The following is a 26,021-nucleotide window of genomic DNA, read 5'->3' as shown; positions in this document are numbered from 1 at the left end:
CAACTAGATCATGTTGCGGAGACAGAAGAAAGGCAAAAGAAATTAGTGGTTTGTATTATTAGGAGGCAAAAATACTACCAACTTGCTTGTACAACTGATAAAAATTCTATCACATGAATAACTATTGAGTGGTTACCATATTCTAGAGCTTTATCGCATTTTAGTTCTCACAGCAACTCTGATAGCTGTAGGTATTATTAGCCCCATTTTATGGATTAGGAAATTGAGGCTTAGTGAGATTGAATGTCTTATCTGTTAAATGGCACACTAAGTATTCAAACCCAAGTGTGTCTGACTCCAAAACCCATGCTTTGAACCAGAAGTCTATGCTACTGAAAATTACCTTTACTGCAGAATTTCTAGTTTGCATTCATTTATGTCTTCAGAATTGTTCAAATTGGGCCACACCTAGTTTGAACCTCATATAGTAGTGTTCTTGTGGAAAAAGGATATTATATAAACATGTTTATGACTGTGAAGGCCTCTTAATTCTTGAGGGGTGAGGGCCCTTTATGAAATCAGACATCCTGGGGTTTTTGTGTTTTGTTTTTTATTCCTCACCTGAGGATATTTTTCTACTTATTATCAGATAGAGTGGAAGGGAGGGAGAGAGACAGGAACATCGACGTGATAGAGCCACATCGACTAGTTGCCCCACAATAACCCCAGCACGGCCAGAGACGAACTGCAACCGAGGTACGTGCCCTTGACCAGAATCGAACCTGCGACTCATTGGTCCGTGGGCTGATGCTCTAACCCCTGAGCCAAACTGGCCAGGGCACATTCTGGGGTTTTTACTGACTTTATTTCATTCTGTGAAGAATGAAGGAATTTCCAGCTTTGTATATTAAGTTGTGGAATGTACAGCATTCCTTCTGTAGTTGAACCAAATAAATACTAGCAAGTGTATTTAGAATGTGTCAGTGGTAGTTCTTTCCTGTTTTCTTTTTTTGTTTGTTTTTAAAGAGGTTTTTGGGATTATAGTCAATTTGAAGCTTGGTCTTACTAATAAAGAAGTGAAATCTAAGCAAGCTCCCTTACTCCCTGGCTGCTCTTGGAATAAGCTTCACAGAAGTTTCTCTGATTATTTTGGGGGCTTGTTTCTGTGAGTGACCCAAGGAGCAATGTATTCTAACTTGAAAACTCAGGTTAGATATGGGGACTTACTATTGTCCCCATATTACAGATGCGAAAGCAACACTAAAAAAGGTTAAGTAATGTGATCAAGGCCAATTCTGATACTAAAAAGCAGAATCGGGATTTGAACCTATGTAGATCTAGTTCTGAAGCCCATTTTCTTTTTATTTTATCATCCTGTTCTATGATCAGAGTTGACCATTTTTACCTATTCATTAGTCTGATCTGATTCAAATTTTAAACGTCCAAATTTCCATCAGTGGAAGGGGCTCTTAATTTTCTTTTAGTGTTAGCTAATTGTAAATTTACTGGTGTGTGTGTGTGTGTGTGTGTATAAGTTATTTAGGTTGTGGAATATCCAGAGTGCTGAATTTATTAGCTAGATTGTTAAACCCAAAATAAGGAAGGAGGCTAACTGGGTGATCTTCTGTCTGTCCTGTTTATATAAATGGATGTTTCAGATACCAGATTCTGACAGAGACAATTCCACTGATTGAAAAGTTTATAGAAGGCTTATTACTAAACTTAGCATTATTTTCAGGAAGGAAAAACTAATGGTTTGGAACAGGACTGCAAAATAGTTTAAAGGATAGATAAGATTTTATCAAATTGACTGAAGGCCAGGTATATATTTCTGAACTCTCTTGGGATAGCCATGGAGGGAACCTCTGGGTCAGCCAGCTGCCTGATGGTTTTTGCTGAGAAAGCAGGCTGGGTCAGCATTCTGGGAAGGTAGTTCAGTTTGCTGAGTGAGTTTTGTGAGACTCAGCATCTTTCTTGACAAAATGATTGTTCTTCCAAACCTCATACTTTTCCTAGTTTCAGTCTTTTTATACACAGTGAAGTAGGAAGGAGAATGAGTAGGTTGATTTACTACATAGCCTCAGATGTATATTTTTAGTGTGAACTAAAAACACAGGGCTTTAAGTGAGATAGCACAAAGCAGAAAAATAGTAGATAGAAGTATAAGAAAAATTAATAGAAGTGATTGGAAGAACAAAGGAAGTTGAGTCAGATAATGAAATTTTAGAGAGGTTTACATTGCCTTTAAAAAAAACTGTTAGAAGAAACCAATGTGTATGAATATGAATATATATACATACACACACACACACACACATATACGTACATACAAACACACACTGTTTAAGAGCCAAGGTAATGAAACTTGTCATAAAGGAAAATTGACTAATTGAAGATATGGGGGAAAATCAGATACAAATGTAAAAGAATTATGTCATACGTTTTGAGTCTTTACAAATTAAGGGAATGCATTTTATGGGAAATTCCTTTTAACAGAATTTCTAGGAGATTTAAAAAGGACAAAGTACAGCTAAATGGCAGGATTATAGAAAGCCACATTGATTGTATTGTATACATGATTAGTTAGGATGAAGATATTGGACTGGACTATTCAGCTTTAAAAGCTTTGTTTTCTCCTCAGCTTCACCTTCCTTCCCATTTGTTTTCCTGAAGCTGTGTGTGGAATTCTAGCATAGAGGAAGGGTAGGTTGTTTCACCTGTTACCATTTTTTCCCCCTGCCATGAGTTCACAACACTTTTTTATATTATGATCTGTAAAAACATAAACAGCTTTTCTGGAACCAAATTAATCTTTTGATTTTATGGTTCATTCTGCCACTGGATTGGGGGCAAGAGGGTGGAGATACAAGGTGTTTGGACCCTTCTGGTTTATGGGATTGTCTTTTTCCCTTTTTCCCCTTAGGAACGGCGTGAATGTTGAGGGGGCGACACACAAGCAGGTGGTGGACCTGATCCGAGCAGGCGAGAAGGAATTGATCTTGACAGTGTTATCTGTACCTCCTCATGAGGCAGATAACCTAGATCCCAGTGACGACTCGTTGGGACAATCATTTTATGATTACACAGAAAAGCAAGCAGTGCCCATATCGGTCCCCACATACAAACATGTGGAGCAGAATGGTGAGAAGTTTGTGGTGAGTGTCAGCCCAGTTCGACCCTCAAACATTTAGCTTTTGTTTCCCCCAATCTTATCATTTATGATATATAGAAAGCACTAAAATAAATGACTACAACATAGGTCAGTTTGCCTACCAGGAAGATTGGTTTACATATAAATCAAAGACACTGAATCTGATTTATTGCAGGAGGTGAGCTGCAGTAGTGAAGAGTCCCATTTCTTTCTTTCTTTTTTTTTTTTTACTGTTTCTTTAATGTATCGATTTAGAGAGAGAGAGAGAGAGAGAGAGAATTATCGATTTGTTGTTCCACTTATGCATTCATTGGTTGCTTCTTCTATGTGCCCTGTCTGGGGATTGAACTCTCAACTTTGGTGTATTGGAATGATGCACTAACTAACTGACCTACCTGGCCAGGGCAAGTTCTATTTCTGCATAAGCACAATTGAGTTTTATTCCAGACAGTTTTAAGTTTTGTTTGTTTGTTTTTTATTGATTGCCATGTCTCTCATTGTTGACTCTGTAGAGCTACGGAGTAAGATTAATTTTAAAAGATGGTGTTTTCCAAAATATTTGGGTAGTACAGTTTGTCCACTTCAGAACCTACAAATGCCCTCTATTTCTCTTCACACCTTGTTCTTTTTCATTTTCTTTGGAGATAGCTTGTGTGAATGATTAACTGGTTTTTACCAAGATCTTAATTATATTCTAAATGTAATTCACGTGAGCTATCTTACCAATTTCCATTCTGTTGCTGTTGTAGATAATGCAGGAAAGCCCGTCTTGAATTCTGGGTGATGTGTGCCGGCCCCTTTCCTTTGTTTGTTCTTCAAAACTAATTGCCACTGATAGCCCAATTCTACCTAATTTTTCTCTTTGCAGTATGCTTTAATTGCCTTTGTGAAAAAAATGCCCTGGCCAGGTGGTTCAGTTGGTTGGAGCATCATCCCGTAAACAAAAAGGTTGCAGGTTTGATTCCGGGTCAGGGCACATACCTAGGTTGCCAGTTCAAGCCCCATTTAGGGCGTGTATGGGAGGCAACTGATAGATGTTTTTCTCTCACATCAATGTTTCTCCCCCCCCCCCCAAAAGTCAACAAAAACATATCCTTGGGTGAGGATAAAAAAAAAAAAAAAAGCAATGAGTTCTGTTAGATGTTGGCAGACAGGCTACATGTGTTTAAAGCTGACCTGCTGACTGAAGTTGCAATCTTTGACACTGAGATTTGTCCCCTGTATAGGAATGAGCCACAAGATATTTATGGTACATTCTCTTTATTGAAGAGATGAGAAAAGCAAGCAAGGAAGCCAGAAAAGTTCCAGAAAGATCAAATGATGTTTGACTACATCTGTAATTTAGCTGGAGATGATAGAACATAGATTTTATGTCAGCTTGGTCTATGTATTTTCAGAATCATACACATAAAATTTAGAGTTTTGTGTTTCAGAGGTGCTATACTTTCAATCATAAGGCATGTAAAAAGTAGAAATTAAGCGTAAGTCCTAAGCTAGAGCAGATTGGATCCTGAGACTCTTTTGGGAATTAACTAAGACTTTTGGAACCTCTGTAGACTTCAGAAAAGGACAGAAATTACTAATGGTTTTATTTTATTTATTTATTATTTTTATTGTTGACATTATTAGAGATGTCCCCCATTTTCATCCCCTTTGCCCTCTTCTACCCAGACCCCATTCTTGCCTCCCTCTGGCCCTAACCACACTGTTGTCTGTGTCCACAGGCTATGCATATATGTTTTTGGATATTCTCTTCACCATCTTTCATCCCATTCACCCACCTACCGCCCCTCTGATGTCTGTCAGACTGTGCCATGTATCCATGACTCTGATTCTATTTTGTTTGTCAGTTTATTTTGTTCATTACATCCCACATATAAATGAGATATGATATTTGTATTTCTCTGACTGGCTCATTTCACTTAGCTTTATAATCTCCAGGTTCATTCATGTTGTCACAAAAGGTAAGAGTTCCTTCCTTTTTACAGCTGCATAATATTCCACTGTGTAAATATACCACAACTTTTTTTTTTTTTTTTTTTTAATCCTCACCCGAGGACATTTTTCCATTTTTTGTTCAGATAGAGCGGGAGGGAGAGAGAGGAAGAGAGAGAGAGAAACATCGATGTGAAGGGACACATCGAGTGGCTGCCACCCACACGACCAACCAGGGCCGGGGACAAACTGCAACCGAGGTACGTGCCCTTAGCGGGAACCGAACCTGGGTCTCTCTGTACCGCAGGCCGACGCTCCAACCGCTAAGCCAAACCGGCCAGGGCATACCACAACTTTTTTATCCACTCATCTACAGATGGACACCTGGGCTGTTTCCAGATCTTGGCTATTGTAAATAATGCTGCTATGAACGATGCATATATTCTTTCTTATTGGTGTTTTGGGATTCTTAGAATATATTCTCAGAAGTGGCATCACTGGGTCAAAAGACAGTTCTATTTTTAATTTTTTAAGGAAACTCCATATTGTTTTTCCAGTGGCTGAACCAGTCTGCATTCCCACCAGCAGTGTTCTTGGGTTTCCCTTTGCTCCATCATATCCCCTCCAGCATTTGTTTTTTGTTGGTTTATTGATGGTAGCCATTCTGGCAGGCATGAGGTGATATGTCATTTTGTGATTGTATTTTGCGTCTCTCTGGTAATTAGTGATGTTGAGCATTTTTTTATATGCCTATTTGTCATCTCTACGTCCTCTTTAGGGAAGTGTCTCTTCAGGTCCTTTGCCCATTAAAAAAAAATACAAAAAAACGTTTTTATTGATTTTAGAGAGATAGGAAAGCAGAGGGAAAGAGAGAGAAAAACATCGATGTGAGAGAGTAACATCAATCAACTGCCTCCTGCATGTCTCCCACCAGGGATCAAGCCTGCAACCCAGGCATGTTTGCTGACCGGGAATCGAATTGGGGACCTTCCAGTGCAAGGGACCATGCTCAACCAACTGAGCCATATTGGTCAGGACCTTTGCCCATTTTTAATTGAATTATCTTTTTGGCCCTGGCCAGTTTGGCTCAGCGGTTAGAGCATCGGCCTGCGGTCCGGAGAGACCCGGGTTTGGTTCCCGCTAAGGGCATGTACCTCAGTTGCAGTTTGTCCCCGGCCCTGGTTGGGTCATGTGGGTGGCAACCACTCGATGTGTCCCTTTCACGTCGATGTTTCTCCCTCTCTCTCTCCCTCCCACTCTATCAGAACAAAATATCAAAAAATGTCCTTGGGTGAGGACTAAAAAAAAAAAAAAAAAAGAATTGTCTTCCTGGTGTTGAGTTGTATAAGTTCTTTGTATATTTTGGATATTAACCCCTTATCAGATGTATTATTGGCAAATATCTTCTTTCATAGAGTGGGATTTCTTTTCATTTTGTTGATGGTTTCTTTTGCTGTGCAGAAGCTTTTTAGTTTTATGTAATCCCATTTGTTTATTTTTTACTTTGTTTCCCTTGCCCTAGGAGATATTGGCAAAAATATTGCTATGAGAGGTGTCTGAGATTTTATTGTCTGTGTCTTCTAGGATTTTTATGGTTTCGTGACTTACAATAAAGTCATTTATCCATTTTGAGTTTATTCTTTTTTTTAAATAATGTTTTTATTGAGTTTTTAGAGCAATAGAAACATTGATATGATAGAGTAACATTAATTGGCTGCCTCCTGCAAGCCCCCTACTGGGGATTGAGCCCGCAACTAGGGCATGTGCCCTGACTGGGAATCAAACTGGGACATTTCAGTCCGTGGGGTGATTCTCAGTCCACTAAGCCACACTGACTGGGCTTGAGTTTATTCTTGTTTATGATGTAAGTTGGTGGTCTAGTTTCATTTTTTGTGTGTGTGTGTGTACCTGTCCAATGTTCCCAACTCCATTTATTGAATAAATTGTCTTTTTTTTTTTTCTTAATCCTACCTGAGGATATTTTTCTGTTTATCATCAGATAGAGTGGGAGGGAGGGAGGGATGGGAGGGAGGGAGGGAGGGAGGGGGAGAGAGAGAGAGAGAGAGAGAGAGAGAGAGAGAGAAAGAAAGAGAAAGAAAGAAACATCGATGTGAGAGAGACGGATTGACTATTGCCTCCTGCATGACCACAACCAGGGTCAGGGATGAACTGCAACTGAGGTATGTGTCCTTGACTGGAATTGAACCCATGACTCATTGGTCTGTGGACCGATGGCTCTAGCTGCTGAGCCAAACTGGCCAGGGTGAATAGATTGTCTTTACTCCATTGTATGCTCTTGTGTCCTTTGTCAAATATTAATTGACCATAGAGACGTGGGTTAATTTCTGGGCTCTCTGTTCTGTTCCCTCCATCTATATGCCTGTTCTTATGCCAGTACCAGACTGTTTTTCTTTTTTTTTTTATCCTCATCTGAGGACATTTTTCCTTTTTTTGTTCAGATAGAGTGGGAGGGAGAGAGGGAGGAAGAGAGAGAGAAATATCGATGTGAAAGAGACACATTGAGTGGTTGCCACCCACACGACCCCAACTAGGTCCAGGGACAAACCGCAACCGAGGTACGTGCTCTTAGCGGGAACCAAACCCGGGTCTCTCTGGTTTGTGGGCTGATGCTCCAACGGCTGAGCCAAACCAGCCAGGGTCCTATCAGTGTATTCTTGATGTCAGATATGGTATTCTTTATTTCCAACTGGTTCTTGTTCATAGTTTCTATTTTATTTTCCATGTTGTTTTCAGTCCCACAAAGTTCCTTGTACAGTCAGTCATACCTTAGTCTTCATCGTCTCCCATCTTGAACAATTTGCTTCTCAACCCAACAACCCTTTCATGCTGATTCCTATGATCAGTCATGGGTCTCTCAGTCATGTGTCTCTCAGGTGACAGAGGAGAGATTGCATGAGAGTGAGACAGTTTACTAATAAACCTGACGTTGTTAACATCTCAGGAATTTGTGCTGTGAATTTTTTGTGTATTTTTGCTTTTGTTGCTGCTTATTAAGTTTTTGTTTTTTACTGTACATTTTATTTCCTTTTTGTGAAACTTTTATTTACATTTTATGTCCTTTTTGTTTTTAAAGTGTTTTTTTTTTTTAAAATAGATTAAAGAATACAGTGGACATGTATTGTATATAAGAAAGGTTAAAACAAGGAATCATTTGGGAATCTGGAACATATTAATTCAGTTTACATGATTTCTAATAGGAAAAAATGATTTGGTTTTCCAGCAGCCTTCCAGAATGAATTAAGTTTAAGAACTGAGGTTCCACTGTAATTCTAACTAAGTTCCTTGTGTGTCCATATAACCATAACTTTGTACACTATATGTGATAAATTGTTTGCCTCCATTTTACTAAACTCTTTTTAATGGAGATGCATCCTTTTATTTTATTTGGGGTTTGTTTCTTTGTCTCCCCATTTTAACTGTCTCTTTGTGTTTGTTTTTGTGTATTAGATAGAGTTGCTATGCCTCCCAATATTTGTGGGGTGTCCCTATGTAGTAAGCGTCCTAGGGGACCCAGTGGTGCAGTCTCCTTGATCCTGAGCTGGATGCTCTAGGAATGTTCTTTGTGTGGAACATGTAGGCCCTCCTGTTGTAATTGGGTCTTGATTGCTGTTAGTCCCATTGTATGTGCGACCAACCCTCAGGCTGGCTGGCTGTGAGGCTCAACTCTGACCAGTCATGCAAGTTGTTATACTGGTGCGGACAGAACTGAACAAGCTTCAAACAAGGCAAACGAAAAATAGACAATAACAAATAAACAAAACCCAACAACTGTCAGTAGCAATAAAAAGAGCAAGAAAAGAAAAAACTTACAATAGAAGTCAAGAGAAAAAGAATATGAGAAAAATATGAAAGGAAAGAGGAAAAAAAGAAAGAAATTAACAATTAGGAAAAGAAAGGGAAAAATATTGTAAGAAAAAGAAAAAAGGAAGAAAACAGAATTAGAAAAGGAAAGAGAGAAATATGAAATATTAAGGGAAAAAGAGAAGAAAAAAAAGTAAAAGAAAACAGCAGCAAAAAATAAAAATAAAGAAAAAAGTGAAGCTTGTTGGATCCTGCTCTTATGTGGTCCAAAGTTGGCCATTTGGTCTGCAGGTTCCTCGTCTCCCGGCAGTTTGTCCACAGCTGCGAGCATTGTACAGTACGTGACTGCCTCTGCTGGGCTTGGCTGTGCTCAGGAAAAAACCAAGCTGTGCTCGGGATTTTACCAGCACAGGGCCCAGGGGCAGGTCAGCAATCTTCCCAAGGCTCCCTAGAATTTGTTTCCACCCACTGCTGGCTGGCTGCCAGGCATAGACACTGTAAAGGCTGCTGGCATAATCAGGATGATGGGTTTACTGTATTTCCCACGAGGGGGAGGTGCCATTCAGACTTCAGGGAAGATGGTGGGAATATTTTCCTACCCTGGAGCAACATATCTGAGTCTGTCCTGGATTTTCCCTGACATCAGCAGGGCAGAGCTCCTAGTACTCAGGTGGGTGGAGCCTATTAAGCCCAGGTGTTGAATCTGCCAGAGGCTAGGAGAGGAGGGTCTTTCTAACATATCTCCCATGAGGTTCCCTGGAAAGTGGGGGGAAATGGCCTTATCCCAAAGCAAGTCACTGAGAACCACTGAAACTGCCCAACCAGCCTATACCACTCACTCCTCAGCGGGACTTAAAATATAGGATGAGGTGAGGTGGATTCCAGAGGACTGGGCCTGCACAATGCCAGAGGGTGGGTGTAGTTGCTTCTCCCCGGATGATGCCACTTGGAATGCGTTGATTGTTCTTTCCAAGAAAAATTGCTGCCGTGGTAGCGGAGGATGATCTAGCAGTGGGCTCCATCTTAAGTTTCTTCAGCTTTCTTTTGATTATTATTTTTATTGGATACCTTTTCCATCCTTTTACTTTTAACATATCTATATAGTTTCTGGCCTTGGCTGGTTTGGCTCAGCGGTTAGACCTGTGGGTCCAACAGCCCTTTCACAGGGGTCGCCTAAGACATAACAATAGCAAAATTATAGTTATGAAGTAGCAGCGAAAATAATTTTATGGCCTGGCTGGTGTGGCTCAGTGGTTGAGCATTGACTCATGCACCAAGAGATTGCCAGTTCGATTCCTGGTCAGGGCACATGCCCAGGTTGTGGGTTCGATCCCCAATGGGGGGCATGCAGGAGGCAGCCAATCGATGTTCTCTCTCATCAGTGTTTCCATCTCTCTCTTCTTCTCCCTCTCTCTCTGAAATTAATAAAGAAAAAAATATACTTAAAAAAAATTAATAATTTTATGGTTGGGGATCACCACAACATGAGGAACTGGATTAAAGGGTCGCAGCATTAGGAAGGTTGCGAACCACTGGGTTAGAGCGTCAGCCTGAGAAGCAGAGAGTCTAGGGTTCGGTTCCCAGTAAGGGCACGTACTTCAGTTGCAGTTTGTCCCCGGCCCCAATGTGTCTCTCTCATGTTGTTTCTCTCTCTCGCTCCCTTTCTCCCTCCCACTCCATCTGAAAATAAATGCAAAAATGTCCTCAGGTGAGGACATTTATATTAAAAAATGTATCTAATCTGACAGTCTCAATTTAAAAAAAAATTTAGTCTTTATTGATTTTAGAGAGAGAGGAAGAGTGAGAGAGAGAGATAGAAACATCGAGAGAGAACATCAGTTGGCCGCCTCCTGAATGCTCCTGACCAGGAGTGGGCTCACAACCTAAGCATGTGCCCTGACCCAGGAATTGAACTGGCGACCTCTTGATGCATAGGTCAGCACTCGACCAGTGAGCCACACCTGCCAGGCCAGTCTCAATCTTTTATTTGGTGTGTGTTATCTAGATGTATACTTACACTTAATATAATTATAGATATAGTTAGGCTTAAATCTACCATGTTATTCCTTGTTATCTATGTCTCATCTGATTTTTTTATTTTCTTTGTTCCTCCTTTCCTACCTTCTTTTTGATTAATGAGGTATTTTTTTAATGATGTCATTTTTATCTCCACTATTGTATTATTAGATATACTTTGTTATTTTACATTTACATTATACATCTTTAATTTATAAATATTACCTTTATTAGTATAGTAATTTTGCAATAGCATATTTCATTTCCTCCTCCCATTCTTTGTGCTGTTGTTGTCATACATTTTACTTTAAAAAAAAAAATTTTTTTTATTGATTTTTAGAGAGAAGAGAGGAGGAGAAAGAGAGAAACATTGATGAGAGAGAACATCGATTGGCTGCCTCCTGCATGCCTCCAGCTGGGGATTGGGCCCACAACCTGGACATGTGCCCTGACCAGGAATCGAACCAGTGACTTCTTGGTGCATGGGTCATTGCTCAGCCACTGAGCCACACCAGCTGGGCCATTTTCCTTTTCTTTTCTTTTTTTTTTTTTTGCATTTATCTTCAGATAGAGCAGGAGGGAGAGAGGGAGGAAGAGAGAGAGAAACATCCAGTAGTTGCCACCCACACAACCCCAACTGGGGCCAGGGATAAACGGCAACCGAGGTACGTGCCCTTAGCGGGAAGCGAAACCGAGACTCTGGTCCGCGGGCTGACGCTCTAACTGTTGAGCCAAACTGTCCAGGGAAGGCCATTTTACTTTTCTATGTAATAAATTCCATGATACTTTTTGTTGTCTTTGCTTTAAACAATTAAAGACATTAAAAATGAGAAGAGCCCTGGCCAGTTTGGCTCAGCGGTTAGAGCCTCGGCCTGCGGTCCGGAGAGACCCGGGTTCGGTTCCCGCTAAGGGCACATGCTTCGGTTGCAGTTTGTCCCCGGCCCTGGTTGGTCGTGCGGGTGGCAGCTACTCGATGTGTCCCTTCACGTTGATGTTTCTCTCTCTCTCTCCTTCCTCTCTCTCCCTCCCACTCTATCTGTACAAAAAATGGAAAAATATCCTCGGGTGAGGATAAAAAAATAAAAAAATAAAAATAAAATAAAATAAAAATGAGAAGAGAGTTTTATTATATTTAACCACATATTTGACATTTCTTTATTTAAATCCTTACTCAAGGACATATTTAGAGAGAGGAAGGGAGGGATGGGTAGAGATAGAGAAAGAGAGAGAGAGAGAGAGAAAGAAAATAGATGTGAGAGAGAAACATTGATCACCTGCCTTCAGTACATGCCCCACCCAGGGATTGAACTTGCAACCATGGTATGTATGTGCATGGACTGGAAATCAGACTGGCAACCTTTAAGTGCTTAGGGTGATGCTCAATCAACTAAGCCACTCCAGCCAGGCATATGTGCCATTTCTGATGTCCTTCATTCCTTTATGTAAATCCACTTTCCATGGCACCATATTTCTTCTGCCTGAAGAACTTCCATTAATATTATTAAAAATTTTTTCTTTTTATTGATTTTAGAGAGAGAAGAAGGGAGAGGGAAGAGATAGAAACATTGATGAGAGAGAACATGCCTCCCACGTGCCCCATACTGGGGATTTGGCCCACAACCTGGGCATGTGCCCTGACCGGGAATCGAACTAGTGACCTCTTGGTGCATGGGTTGATGCTTAACCACTGAGCCACACCAGCTGGGCTCCATTCATATTCTTGTAGTGCAGATCTGCTTGCAATGAATTTCTTAGCTTTTGTTGGTCTGAAAAAGTATTTATTTCAGCCTTATGTTTGCAAGATACTTTTAGAGGGTGTAAAATTATGGGATGATATAGTGTTTTCTTTCAGTCCTTTTATTTTATTTTATTTTATTTTATTCATTTATTTTAATTAATTTATTTTTGTTACAGATGTTTCTCCTTTTTCCCCCACTGATTCCCCCTCCCTTTCCCTCCCCGCCCTGTCCCTAACTTTGTTGTCCATGTTCATTGTTCATGCATACATGCATATAAGTTCTGTGGTTTATCTTTCCCCCACCCCCCCTCTCCTGGGGATTGTCAGGCTGTACCCATTTCCACATCTCTGGGACTATCCCATTCATTATATTCCACAAATAAGTGAGATCATATGATACTTGTCTTTCTCTGTTTGGCTTGTTTCGCTTAAGATAATACTTTCCAGGTCCCTCCATGTCATCTCAAAGGATAAGAGATCTTTCTTTCTCACAGCTGCATAGTACTCCATTGTGTATCTGTACCACTGCTTTTTTATCCATTTGTCTACTGATGGACATTGGGGCTGTTTCCAGACCTTAGCTATTGTAAATAATGCTGCTATGAACATGGGGGTACATATATTTCTGATTGGTGTTTCAGGCTTCCTAGGGTATATTCCTGGAAGTGGGATCACTGGGTCAAATGGCAGTTCAATTTTTAATTTTTTATTTATTTTTATTTTTTTAAAATTTTTTTATCCTCACCGGAGGACATTTTTCTATTTTTTGTTCAGGTAGAGTGGGAGGGAGAGAGAGGAACAGAGAGAGAGAGAAACATCGATGTGAAAGGAACACATCGAGTGGCTGCCACCCGCACAACCGACCAGGGCCGGGGACAAACTGCAACCGAGGTACGTGCCCTTAGCGGGAACCGAACTCGGGTCTCTCAGGACCGCAGGCCGACGCTCTAACCGCTGAGCCAAACCGGCCAGGGCCAATTTTTAATATTTTTGAGGTAACACCATCTTGTTTTCCATAATGGCTGCACCAGTCTGCATTCCCAGCAGCAGTGTACTAGAGTCCCCTTTTCTCCACACCCTCGCCAACACTTGTTGTTTGATGATTTGTTGATGGCGGCCATTCTGACAGGTGTGAGGTGATACCTCATTGTTGTTTTAATTTGCATCTCTCTGATGATTAGTGATGGTGAGCATTTCTTCATATGTCTCTTGGCCATTTGTATGTCCTGTTTGGAGAGGTGTCTGCCCATTTATTAATTGGATTCTTTGTCTTCCTTTGGTTGAGTTGTATGAGTACTCTGTGTGTATTGGAAATTAACCCCTTATCTGATGTATCATTGGCAGTTATGCTCTCCCATACAGTGGGTTGCCTTTCCATTTTGATGATTGTGTCTTTTGCTGTGCAGAAGCTTTTTAGTTTGATGTAGTCCCATGTGTTCATTTTTTCCTTTGTTTCTGTTGCCTTAGGTGATGTATCAGTGAAAATTCTGCTGCGTATGATGTCTGAAATTTTGTTGCCTACATTTTCTTCTAGGATTTTTATGGATTCATGAATCACATTTGGGTCTTTTATTCATTTTGAGTTTATTCTTGTGTATGGTATAAGTTGATGGTCTAGTTTCATTTTTTTGCATGTAGCTGTCCAATTTTCCCAACACCATTTATTAAAGAGGCTGTCGTTACTCCACTTTATGCTCTTGCCACCTTTGTCAAATATTAATTGGGCATATTGCCTTGGGTCTATTTCTGGGTTCTCTATTCTGTTCCATGGATCTCTGTGCCTGTTCTTGTGCCAGTACCAGGTTGTTTTGATTATAGAGGCTTTGCAGTATAACCTGAAATCTGGTAGTGTGATCCCTCCAACTTTGTTCTTTTTCAAGATTGCTGTGGCTATTCGAGGTTTTTTTGGTTCCATATGAACTTTTGAAGTATTTGTTCTAGTTCTGTGAAGTATGTCGTTGGTATTAATGGGGATTGCATTGAATCTATAGATTGCTTTGTGTACTATGGACATTTTAATGATGTTGATTCTTCCGATCCATGAACAAGGTATGTACTTCCACTTTTTTATATCTTCTTCTATTTCTTTTTTCAATGACCTGTAGTTTTCTGTGAATAGGTCCTTTATTTCTTTGTTTAAGTTTATTCCTAGGTATATTAATTTTTTTGCTGCGATGGTAAATGGAATTGTTTTTTAGTTTCTCTTTCTGTGAGTTCATCATTGGTGTATAAGAATGCCTTCAATTTCTTGATGTTAATTTTGTATCCTAATACTTTGCCAAATTCATTTATTAATTAAGTCTAGTAAATTTTTGATGGAGTGTTTGGGGTTTTCTATGTATTGTATTATGTCATCTGGGAATAATGACAGTTTCACTTCCTCCTTTCCAGTTTGGATCCCTTTTATTTTTTCTTCCTGTCTGATTGCTGTGCTAAGACTTCAAATGCTATGTTAAATAAGAGTGGTGAAAGTGGGCATCCCTCTCTTATTCCTGTTCTTAAGGGAAATGCTTTAAATTTTTGCCCATTGGGTATGATGTTGGATGTAGGTCTTTCATATATGGCCTTTATTATGTTGAGATATGATCCCTCTTTTCCCAGATTGCTGTGTCTTTATCAGAAATGGGTGCTGGATTTTGTCAAATGCTTTTTCAGCATCTATTGATGTGATATGATTTTTATCTTTTATTTTGTTTATGTGGTGTATCACATTTATTGATTTGCGAGTATTGTACCAGCCTAGCATCCCTGGGATGAATCCCACTTGGTTATGGTGAAAATTTTTTTTGATGTATTGCTGGATTCAATTTGCTAGTATTTTGTTCAGGATTTTGGCATCTATGTTCATCAGGGATATTGGCCTATAGTTTTCTTTCTTTGTAGTGTCTTTTTCTGGTTTTGGAATTAGAATTATGCTGGCCTCATAAAACGAATTTGGAAGTCTTCCTTCTTCTTGAATTTTTTGAAATAGTTTGAGGAGAATGGATATTAGTTCTTCTTTGAATGTTCGGTAAAATTCCCCCATGAAGCTCTCTGGGTGTGGGCTTTTGTTTGCTGGGAGAGTCTTGATTACATCTTCAATTTCTTTTGTTGTTATTGGTCTGTTCAAGTTTTCTATCTCTTCCTGGTCCAGTTTTGGGGTACTATGTGTTTCTAGAAATTTGTCCATTTCGCTTAGATTGTTGAATTTGTTGCCATATAATTGTTCATAATATTTGTTAACAATCCTTTGTATTTCTGTGGTGTCAGTTATTATTTTTCCTCTTTCATTTCTGATTTTGTGTATTTGGGTTCTCTCTCTCTGTTTCTTGGTGAGTCTAGCTAAGGATCCATCAATCTTGTTTGTCTTTTCAAAGAACCAGCTCTTTGTTTCATTGATCCTTTGAATTGCTTTTTTGGTCTCCATGTCATTTATTTCTGCTCTGATCTTTACTATTTCCTTCCTTCTACTTGCTTTAGGGTTTTCTTTTTGTTTGCTTTCTAGTTCTTGGGGTTTTTTTTGTTCAGATAGAGTGGGAGGGAGGGATGAAGGGAGGGAGGGAGGGCGAGAGAGAGAGAGAGAGAGAGAGAGAAACATTGACGTGAAAGGGACAAATCGAGTGGTTGCCTCCTGCACAACCCAACCAGGGCCGGGAACAAACTGCAACCGAGGCACATGCCCTAGGCGGGAACCGAACCCAGGTCTCTCTGGACTGCAGGCCGATGCTCCAACCTATGAGCCAAACCGGCCAGGGCTGCTTTCTAGTTCTTTAAGTTGTGAGGTTAGATAGTCTATTAGAAATTTTTCTTGCTTCTTGAGGTAGACCTGTAGTGCTGTGAACTTCCCTCTCACAACTGCTTTCGCTGCATCCCTTAGATTTTGTGTTGTTGTGTGTTCATTTTCATTGGTTTCCAGGAAGTTTTTAATTTCTTTCTCGATCTCCATGGTAACCCAGTTATTGTTCAATAACATGCTATTTAGCCTCCATGTTTTCAAATGTCTTTGCATGTTCTTGTTGCAATTGATTTCTAGTTTTTGTGTTTTTTTTTTTATCCTCACCCGAGGACATTTTTCCATTTTTTGTTCAGGTAGAGTGGGAGGGAGAGAGAGGAACAGAGAGAGAGAGAAACATCGATGTGAAAGAAACACATCGAGTGGCTGCCTCCCGCACGACTGACTGACGAGAGCCAGGGACAAACTGCAACCGAGGTACACGCCCTTAGCGGGAACCAAACCCGGGTCTCTTAGGACCACAGGCCGACGCTCCAACCGCTGAGCCAAACCGGCCAGGGCGATTTCTAGTTTTATGCCATTGTAATCTGAGAAGATGCTTGATATGATTAGAATCTTCTTGAACTTTTAGAGACTTAGTTTGTGTCCTAACATGTGGTCTATCTTTGAGAATGTCCCATGTGCACTTGAGAAGAATGTGAATTCTGTAGTTTTGGGGTGTAATTCTCTGTAGATATCTATTAAATCCATTTGATCTAGTGCTTCATTTAGAGTCTCTGTTTCCTTGTTAATTTTTTGTCTAGAGGATTTATCCAGTGATGTCAGTGGGGTGTTGAAATCTCCTGCTTTGATTGTATTGCTGTTGATTTCTCCTTTGAAGTCCTCCAGAAGATTTTTAATATATGTTGGTGCTCCTATATTGGGTGCATATATGTTTACCAAGGTTATATCTTCCTGTTGGATAGATCCTTTCAATATTATGTAGTGGCCTTCTTTGTCTCTAGTTATGGCCTTCATTTGAAAATCTACTTTATCATATATGAGTATTGCTACCCCAGCTTTTTTTTTTCTTTCTGTTTGATTGAAAGATTTTTTTCCCCATCCCTTCACTTTCAACATGTATGAGTCTTTTGTTGTGAGGTGGGTCTCTTGTAGACAACATATATGTGAGTCGTGCTTTCTTATCCAGTCAGCTACTCTGTGTCTTTTTATCAGAGCATTCAAACCATTCACATTTAAGGTGATTATTGATATGTACTTATTTATTGCCATTTTTGTTGAGTGTGGTTCTATTTTTCTTCCTATTTCTTCTACTAATTACAGCCGTTCTTTTAGCATATCTTGCAGTGCTTGTTTGGTGTTAATATATTCTCTTAGCCTTTTTTTTTGACTGGGAAGCTCTTTATTTGACCTTCTATTTTGAATGATAGCCTTGCTGGATAGAGTAGTCTTGGATTCAGATCCTTGTTTTTCATGACCTTGATTACTTCATGCCACTCCCTTCTGGCCTGTAGTGTTTCAGTTGAGAAGTCAGCTGAGAGCCTTATGGGGTTTCCTTTGTAGGTAACCTTTTGCTTATCTCTTGCTGCCTTTAGGATTCACTCTTTGTCTTTAATTTTTGGCATTTTAATTACTGTGTGTCTTGGTGTGGGCTTGTTTGGGTTCTTCTTACTTGGGGCTCTCGGTGCTTCTTGAACTTGAATGTCTTTTTCATTCACCAAGTTAGGAAAGTTTTCTGTCACTATTTCTTCAAATATATTCTCTAACCCTTGCCCATTTTCTTTCTCTTCAGGGACTCCTATGATGTGAATGTTATTACGTTTCCAGTTGTCCCACAGTTCTCTTAAGCTGTCTTTCTGTTTTTTAATTGTTTTTTCCTTTTGGTTTTCTGATTGGTTGATTTTTTTCTACCCTGTCTTCTAATTCACTGATCCGGTCCTCAGCTTCCTCTACTCTGCTGGTTAGTCCTTCTAATGTGTTCTTAATTTCTGTTATGTCATTCTTCATTTCCACTTGGTTGGTTTTCAATGTTTCTATATCTTTACTCATGGTGCTAATGTCCTCACTCATGCTGTTGAGCTTCCTCAAGATCATGGCTCTGATTCTACTTTTGATAATTTGCTTAGCTGCATTTCATTTATCTCATCTTTGAGAGTTCTCTTGTTCTTCCATTTGGGATTTGTTTTTTTGTTTCACCATTTTGGCTATCTAGTGGGTTTTGGAGCCTGCCAAATTTTCCCTGTGGGTGTTGGTGTTCTGCTGTTTGTGGCTCCCTCTACTGGGTTTGGATGAGCCTGGATGGCCCCATGTTAAACACCACTGTCACGTCGTACTTTCCTGGGTAGATTTGCAAGCCCAGGGAAGGTTCAGTTGTCCTCTAGCTTCTTCCTGGTGGCTAGTAGTCTCAGTTACTCAATGCCTTGGAATGTAGCCTTGGTGTTCTGTATAAGAGGATTTCCAGAGGGTGGGATAGATGCTGGCTGTTAATGAGCCTCAATTTGCATTTCTTTTTTTTTTTGTACAGATAGAGTGGGAGGGAGAGAGAGAGAGAAACATCGACGTGAAGGGACACATCGAGTGGCTGCCACCCGCACGATCAACCAGGGCCGGGGACAAACTGCAACCGAAGTACATGCCCTTAGCAGGAACCGAACCCGGGTCTCTCCGGACCGCAGGCCAATACTCTAACCGCTGAGCCAAACCGGCCAGGGCTCAATTTGCATTTCTTTGCCTCACCTGGGAAAGGCTGAATCTCTTAGGGGGGTAGCTGCTGCTTTTCCCCACAGCTCTGGGAAGGAGCACACTGGCCACTGTCCTTTGTGGCTGCAACTCAGCAAAAACTCTGAGTGCCCTCCAAATTCCGGGTGTCCCCACAGAGTTCCAGTCCAGTCTGCCCTCCCTCTGCTGTAGGCCCCATGTGAGTGGCTGTGGCTATTTTAGCACTCTGTCCTGGCTCTCTGCGTTGTGGAGTGGGCTTGGCGTTTATTCCCCAAGGGTGTTGCTCACAGCTAAGACTGTTGTTGTCCATGGGCTCCCAGCCCGCCACCCTCTTGCGTCTCCACAGATTCTACCAGTGTCCCTGGTTATATAGTCCTGTCCTGCTGCTTTTCTGTTGCTTTTTTCTGAGGATTTGTCTTTATTTTAGGTGTATTTCCCGTTTGGTCCTGCGAAATCATCTGTGTAGCTTCCATTCACTCCGCCTCCATTTTCACATCCTCTAGGCCTATCTTGTGTGCAGCTGGGTCACACAGGCCTCTCTGGTGCTCCGCGCACCCTGCAGGTCCCACAGGTAACTGGATCTCACATTCCCTTTGGGGATCTGGCTCTATGCCTATCTTATGGGCTGCTAGGTCGCACAGGCCTCTCTGATGCTTCAGCACACTGTAGGCCCTGAGGGTACCTGGATTGCACAGGCCTCTCTGGTGCCCCAGCACCCTGCAGGTCCCGTGGGCAGGCAGCTGGATTGCACCAGTCCCTGTCAGGCTCCAGCTTCCCACCGCTCTTGTGGGCTGCTTGGTCGCACAGGCTTCTCTGGCGCCCCAGCACCCCGCAGGACCCATGGGCAGCTGGATTGCACCAGTCCTTCTGGGGCTCCGGCTTCCCACTGCACTTGTGAGCTGCAGGACTGCACAGGCCTCTATGGAGCCCCAGGAGCCGCCGCTGGTGGCTGGGGAGTGCTGCTGCCCCGTGGGGCTCAACTCCTGCTCAGTTTTTGCTGTAGTTTTTGGGTATGGGTCTCAGCTGCTGGTCTGTGCTTCTCATGCCTGGGGATGGATGTCTCTTTTTCAGTCCTTTTAAATGTCACTCCAGTCTTTTTTTGTATTTATCCTGCTTGGGATTTTCTAAACTTTGTAGATCTGTGGTTTGATATACTTTATTATGTTAAAAAATTCTTAGCCAATGTGTCATCAGATATTTTTTCAGCTTCATTCTTTTTCTCTCATCCTTCTGAGATTTCAATTGCATGTATGTTGGACTGTTTGATACTTTCCTGCAGCCTTCGGATATTCTATTTTTATTTTTTCTTGTCTCTTTTTTGAGTTGAGGTTATTTGCATTACCCTCTTTTCAACTTTACTGATTTCCTCAGCTGGATTCAATTTACTGATGAACCTGCTAGAGAAATTCATCTCCGTTACCATGTTTCTTATTTATATCATTTTCTTTTAATGTTCTCTATCTTCTGAATATTCCCATCTTCACACATGTTATTTACCCTTTCCATTAAATCTTATAATGTAGTAATTGTAATTATTTTAAAGTCCCTGTATGATAGTTTCAACATCTTGATATGTCTGAGACTGCTTTATGTCTTTGACGTAATTGTTTTGAGTTTGTTTTTGGTCTTGCTTTGCTGTCCTGTAATATTTGATTATATGCCCAGCATCATGTGTAGAATATTAGAGACTGAAGTAAAAAGTGTTTGAACTTTAAAATGGGCAAGCTAATTCTTCTTTTAGTGAATTGAGTTAATTAAGCTCAATTTGCCTTTTGTGGCTATCATTACCTTTATTATGCCATAGGCTTTAAATCTTAACAGTAGACTATCTGTGTTTAGAGTGGAGGCTGGGGTGGAGGATTTTTCCTTGTGATCTGTTCTCCCTTTCCTCTCAGTTTTTAGCCTGCAGACCTGTACCCCAGATAGGTTCTCTTTCCACACTCTGGCCTGTCCTCCACTGGTAGACTGCTCTTGCTTTTCTCTTGGACTAGATTTTTGGTAGAGGTATATCAGTGCCATGTTGTCTGGTTCAGACTTAGTCTTACGCAGGCCCTGTGTACCTGTATCTTACTAGTGAGACAGTTTTTTTGCCCTTATTCCTTTAACACTGCCAGTCAGCCCTGTGTCTGTGGTTAGTCATGGGAAAGTTTCTTGTCCCTCCCCCTGATATAGCAAACCTAAGTTACAGTATCAGGATAGGAATCTGGGCCTAAGATACAGGGTGGGGCAAAAGTAGGTTTACAGTTATAACTACACAAAACATGGAGTTTATTCTTGTATTATTATTTATTAATTATTGTATTATTTTTTATCCTCACCTGAGTACATTTTTGCATTTTTCTTCAGATAGAGCGGGAGGGCCAGGGGGGGAGAGAGAGAAACATCGATGTGAGAGAGACACATCGAGTGGTTGCCACCCACACAACCCCAACCAGGGCCGGGGACAAACTGCAACCGAGGTATGTGCCCTTAGCGGGAACTGAACCTGGGACTCTCTGGTCTAACCACTCTAACCACTGAGCCAAACCAGCCAGGGCTATCATATTATTTTCTATGCAAACAACCTTAAACGTCTTGTCCCACCTTATATTTTCCGGACTCTCCCCAGGGGTAAAAGATTTTTCTTTGACCCTTTTTTTTTATGTTAAATTGTTTTTAAAATTACAATTGACATTCAGTATTATTTTGTATTAGTTTCAGGTGTATAGCATAGTGGTTCGATGATTATAGAATTAATATATAAGTGATGTGATCCCCCCAATAATTCTAGTACCCACCTGGCACTCTAGTCATTGCGGTATTATTGACTGTTTCTCTGTGTTGTGCTTTACATCCCCATGACTATTTACAGTTACTTGTTTGCATTTCTTTTCTTTTTTTTTTTTTGTGGTACATGCCCCTAGTGGGAACCGAACCCGGGACTCTCTTGTCTGCAGGCTGACGCTCAATCGCTGAGCCAAACTGGCCAGGGCTTGTTTACATTTCTTAATCCCTTCACCTTTTTCACCTAGCTCTCCAACCCCCCTCCCATCTGGTAACCCTTAGTTTGTTCTCTATCTCTGAATCTGTTTCTGATTTGTTTGTTTATTTTGTTATTTTCCACATATAAGTAAAGTCATATGGTATTTGTTTTTCTCCGATTTATTTTACTTAGCATAATACCTTCCAGGTCCATTAATGTTGCAAATGGCAAGATTTTATTTCTTTTGTATAGCCGAGTGACATTCCATTATACATAGGTACTACATGTTCTTTATCCACTCATCTGTAGATGGGCACTTGGGTTGCTTCCATATCTGGGCTGTTGTAAGTAACATTGAAATGAACATAGGGAGATGCATATATCTTTTTGAAGTAACGTTTTGGATTTCTTTGGATATATACCCAGAAATGGAATTACTTGCATCATGAGGTAGTTATGTTTTTAAGTTTTTGAGGAACCTCTCTACTCTTTTTCATAGTGACTGTACCCTCTTACAATTCCACCAACAGTGCATGAGGGTTCCCTTTTCTCCACATCCTGGTTGGGGCCACCCACATGACCCCAACCAGTGCCGAGGACAAACTGCAACCGAGGTACGTGCCTTTAGCGGAAACTGAACCCAGGCCTCTCTGGTCCACGGGCTGACCCTCTAACCGCTAAGCCTCCAAACTGGCCAGGGCTGGGATTGTTTTCTTAATTTCTCTTTTTGATAGCTCTTTTTTAAAAAATATATTTTTTAATTGATTTTTTTAGAAAGAGAGGAAGGGAGAAAGAGGTAGAAACATTGATGTGAGAGAGAAATGTCGATTGGCTGCCTCTTGCATACCCCCCACTGGGGATCAAGCCTGCAACCTGAGCATGTGCCCTGACCGGGAATCAAACCAGGAACTCTCAGTCCCTGGGACAACACTCAATCCACTGAGCCATACCAGCCAGGCATGCTAGTTCTTTATTGGTGTTTAAAAATGCAGCTGATTTCTGAATATTAATTTTATATCCTGCTACTTTACTGAATTCATTTATCAGTTCTAGTATTTTTTGGTGGAATATTTAGGCTTCTTTCTATATAATATTATCCTATCATCAAGTAATGACAGTTTTACTTCTTCCTTTCCAATTTGGGTACCTTTTCTTCCTTTTTCTTTGTTTGATTGCTATGGCTAGGACTATGTTGAACAAAAGTAGTGAAAGTAGACAACCGTGTCTTGTTCTTGATCTTAAGGAATATGCTTTTAGCTTTTCCTTGTTGAGTATGTTAGCTATGGGTTTATCATATATGGTCTTTATTATGTTGAGGTATGTTTTCTCTATTCCTGCTTTGCTGAGCATTTTTATCATAAATGGATGCTGGATTTTGTCAAATGCTCTTTCTGCATCAATTGATATGATCAGATGGTTTTTATCCTTTGTTTCGTTTATATGGTTTATCACATTATTAATTGATTTGCGGATATTAAACCAACATTGGATTCCAGGAACAAATCCCACTTGATCATGGTATGTGATCTTTTTAATATATTGCTGAATTCTGTTTGCTAATATTTTGTTGAGGATTTTTGCATCTATGTTCATCGGGGATATTGGCCTGTAATTTTCTTTTTTTGTAATGTCTTTGTCTGGTTTTGGAGTCAGGAAAATTGTGGCCTTGTAAAATGATCTCGGGAGCTTTCCCTTCTCTTGAATTTTTTGGAATCATTTGAGAAGGATAGGTGATTACTATTCTCTGAATGTTTGGTAAAATTTGCCTGTGAAGCCATCTGATCTAGGACTATGTTTATTGAAGTTTTTCTTTATTTCTGATTTGATTTTGTTGGTAGTAATTGGTCTGTTTAGATTTTCTGTTTCTTTTTGATTTACACTTGGAAGAGTGTATGTTTCTAGGAATTTATTCATTTCTTCCAGATTGTCCAGTTTGTTGGCATCTAGTTAGTTGTTCATGGTATTTTCTTATAATCTTTTGTATTTCTGTGATGTCAGTTGTCACTTCTCTTTCATTTTTTCCTGTTGAGTCTGGTTAAAGGTTTATCCATCTTGTTTATCTTTTTAAAGAACCAGCTCTTGGTTTCATTAATTTTATTTTTATTTTTAGTATTATTAGTTTAGACTCTATTTTGTTTATTTCTGCTCTGATATCTTTTTATTTCTTGCTGATCTCATTGTTAACCCATTCATTGTTTAGTAACATATTATTTAGCCTCCATGTGTTTGTGTGTTTTTCAGTTATTTTTTTGTAATTGATTTCTACTTTCATGCCACTGTGGTTTTAGAAGAAGCCTGGTGTGATTTCAGTCTTCTCAAATTTATTGAAATATGTTTTGTGGCCCAAGGTGGTCTATCCTGGAAAATATTCCATGTGCATTTGAAAAGAATATAGTCTGCTGCTTTGGGGTGAAATGCTCTAAAAATATCAATTAAATCCATTTGGTCTAATTATCATTTAAGGCCACTCTTTCCTTGTTGATTTTCTGTTATTTTTACTCTTTCCCCAGAAACAGTGGATCTTTGTCTTTGCCCTCTGAATTAGAGGGTTTGCTGCCCATTCCCCAAGAATTAAGGCTTTTGCTCAGTAGAAGAGAAGGGTCTAAGGGAAGTGGATGATGTATTGTGTCTGTCTCCTAACAATGCCAGTCACCTCCCTTATGCCTAGACTACCAAGGAAGAGTATTTCTAGAGTCCTACCCTGCCTCTAGTCATTCTTGTGAGCAGAAAAGGCCCATGGAGAAGACTTGCAAGTGAGCAGAACTCTCTTATGTCTGGAGTGGGATTGCTATTCTTTAAGCTTCCTAAATGCTAAAGCAGAAGCAGCCTATGATCACTGCTTACTGTCCCTGTCTGCTAATTCTTTTTTAACTTTTATTTTATTTATTTGTTTTTATTCCTCACCCAAGGATATTTTTTTCTATTTATCATTAAATAGAGTGGGAAGGAAAGAGGGAGGGAGGGAGAGAGAGAGAAACACCCATGGGGCCTGATGTGGCCACATCGACTGGTTGCCTCCCTCACAACCCGACCAGGACCAGGGACTAACCGCAACCAATGTACATGCCCTTGACTGGAATCAAATCCACGACTCATTGGTTTGTGGGCCAACACTCTAACCACTGAGCCAAACTGGCCAGGGACTGCTAATTCCTTTTTGTCTGTCATTTCTGAGTCTATTTCTACTGATTGATATTTTTTCCAGGTTGCAGGTCAAATTTTCATGCTTCTTTCTTGTCTGGTAATTTTATTTATTTATTTATTTTTTGGTACATGCCCCTAGCGGAAACCGAACCTGAGACTCTCTGGTCCACAGGCCAATGTTCTAACTGCCAAGCCATACCGTCCAGGGCTTGTCTGGTAATTTTTGATTGGATATTGCAGACTGTGCATTTACTACTATTGGGTGTTAGATTTTGTTATATTCCTTTAAAGAGTATTGGATTTTTAAAAATTTTTCTGGCATGCAGCTAAATTACTTACAGATTACTCTGATTCTTTTTATTAAAATTTTTTTTCTTTATTGATTTTAGAGAGAGGAGAGATAGAAACATCGATGAGAAAGAACATCTATTGGCCACCTCCTGCATGCTCCCCACTGGGGATTTGGCCCACAACCTGGGCATGTGCCCTGACTGGGAATTGAACTGGCAACCTCTTGGTGCATGGGTTGATGCTCAACCACTGAACCACACCGGCTGGACCCAATTTGTACTTCTCAATTCCTTCATCTTCTTCACCCATCCTCCCAGCCCCTTTCCATTTGAATAGCAACAAAAAGTTCTCTGTATCTATGAGTCTGTTTCTTGTTCGTTTTGTTTGTAGATTCAATTGTCGATAGATATGTATTTATTGCCATTTTATAGTTCATATTTTTGTTCTTATTCTCCTTCAAGAAGACGCTTCAGCATTTCATATAATAGTAGTGTTTTGGTGGTGATGAACCCCTTTAGCTTTTTCTTGTCTGGGAAACTCTTTATATGTCCATCAATTCTAAATGATAGCTTTGCAGGATAGAGTAATCTTG

At 40.3% G+C, this 26,021-nt stretch overlaps 1 protein-coding gene across 1 annotated transcript in view; it reads left to right on the top strand.

Annotated features, from left to right (window-relative positions):
- The window catches only part of SNX27 (sorting nexin 27), an 88,044-nt gene that overhangs the window by 27,666 nt on the left and 34,357 nt on the right, over positions 1–26,021 (top strand). The window contains exon 2 of the mRNA XM_036271938.1: positions 2,864–3,095. Within this exon, the coding sequence (XP_036127831.1) occupies positions 2,864–3,095 (232 nt within the window). The remainder of the gene's footprint in view (positions 1–2,863; positions 3,096–26,021) is intronic.

The sequence above is a fragment of the Molossus molossus genome, unplaced genomic scaffold (assembly GCF_014108415.1).
Source record: "Molossus molossus isolate mMolMol1 unplaced genomic scaffold, mMolMol1.p scaffold_m16_p_20, whole genome shotgun sequence".
In the NCBI taxonomy this organism is placed as follows: Eukaryota; Metazoa; Chordata; class Mammalia; order Chiroptera; family Molossidae; genus Molossus; species Molossus molossus.
Note: the sequence above shows the minus strand (reverse complement) of the source record. Positions and strands in the feature narration are given on the sequence as shown.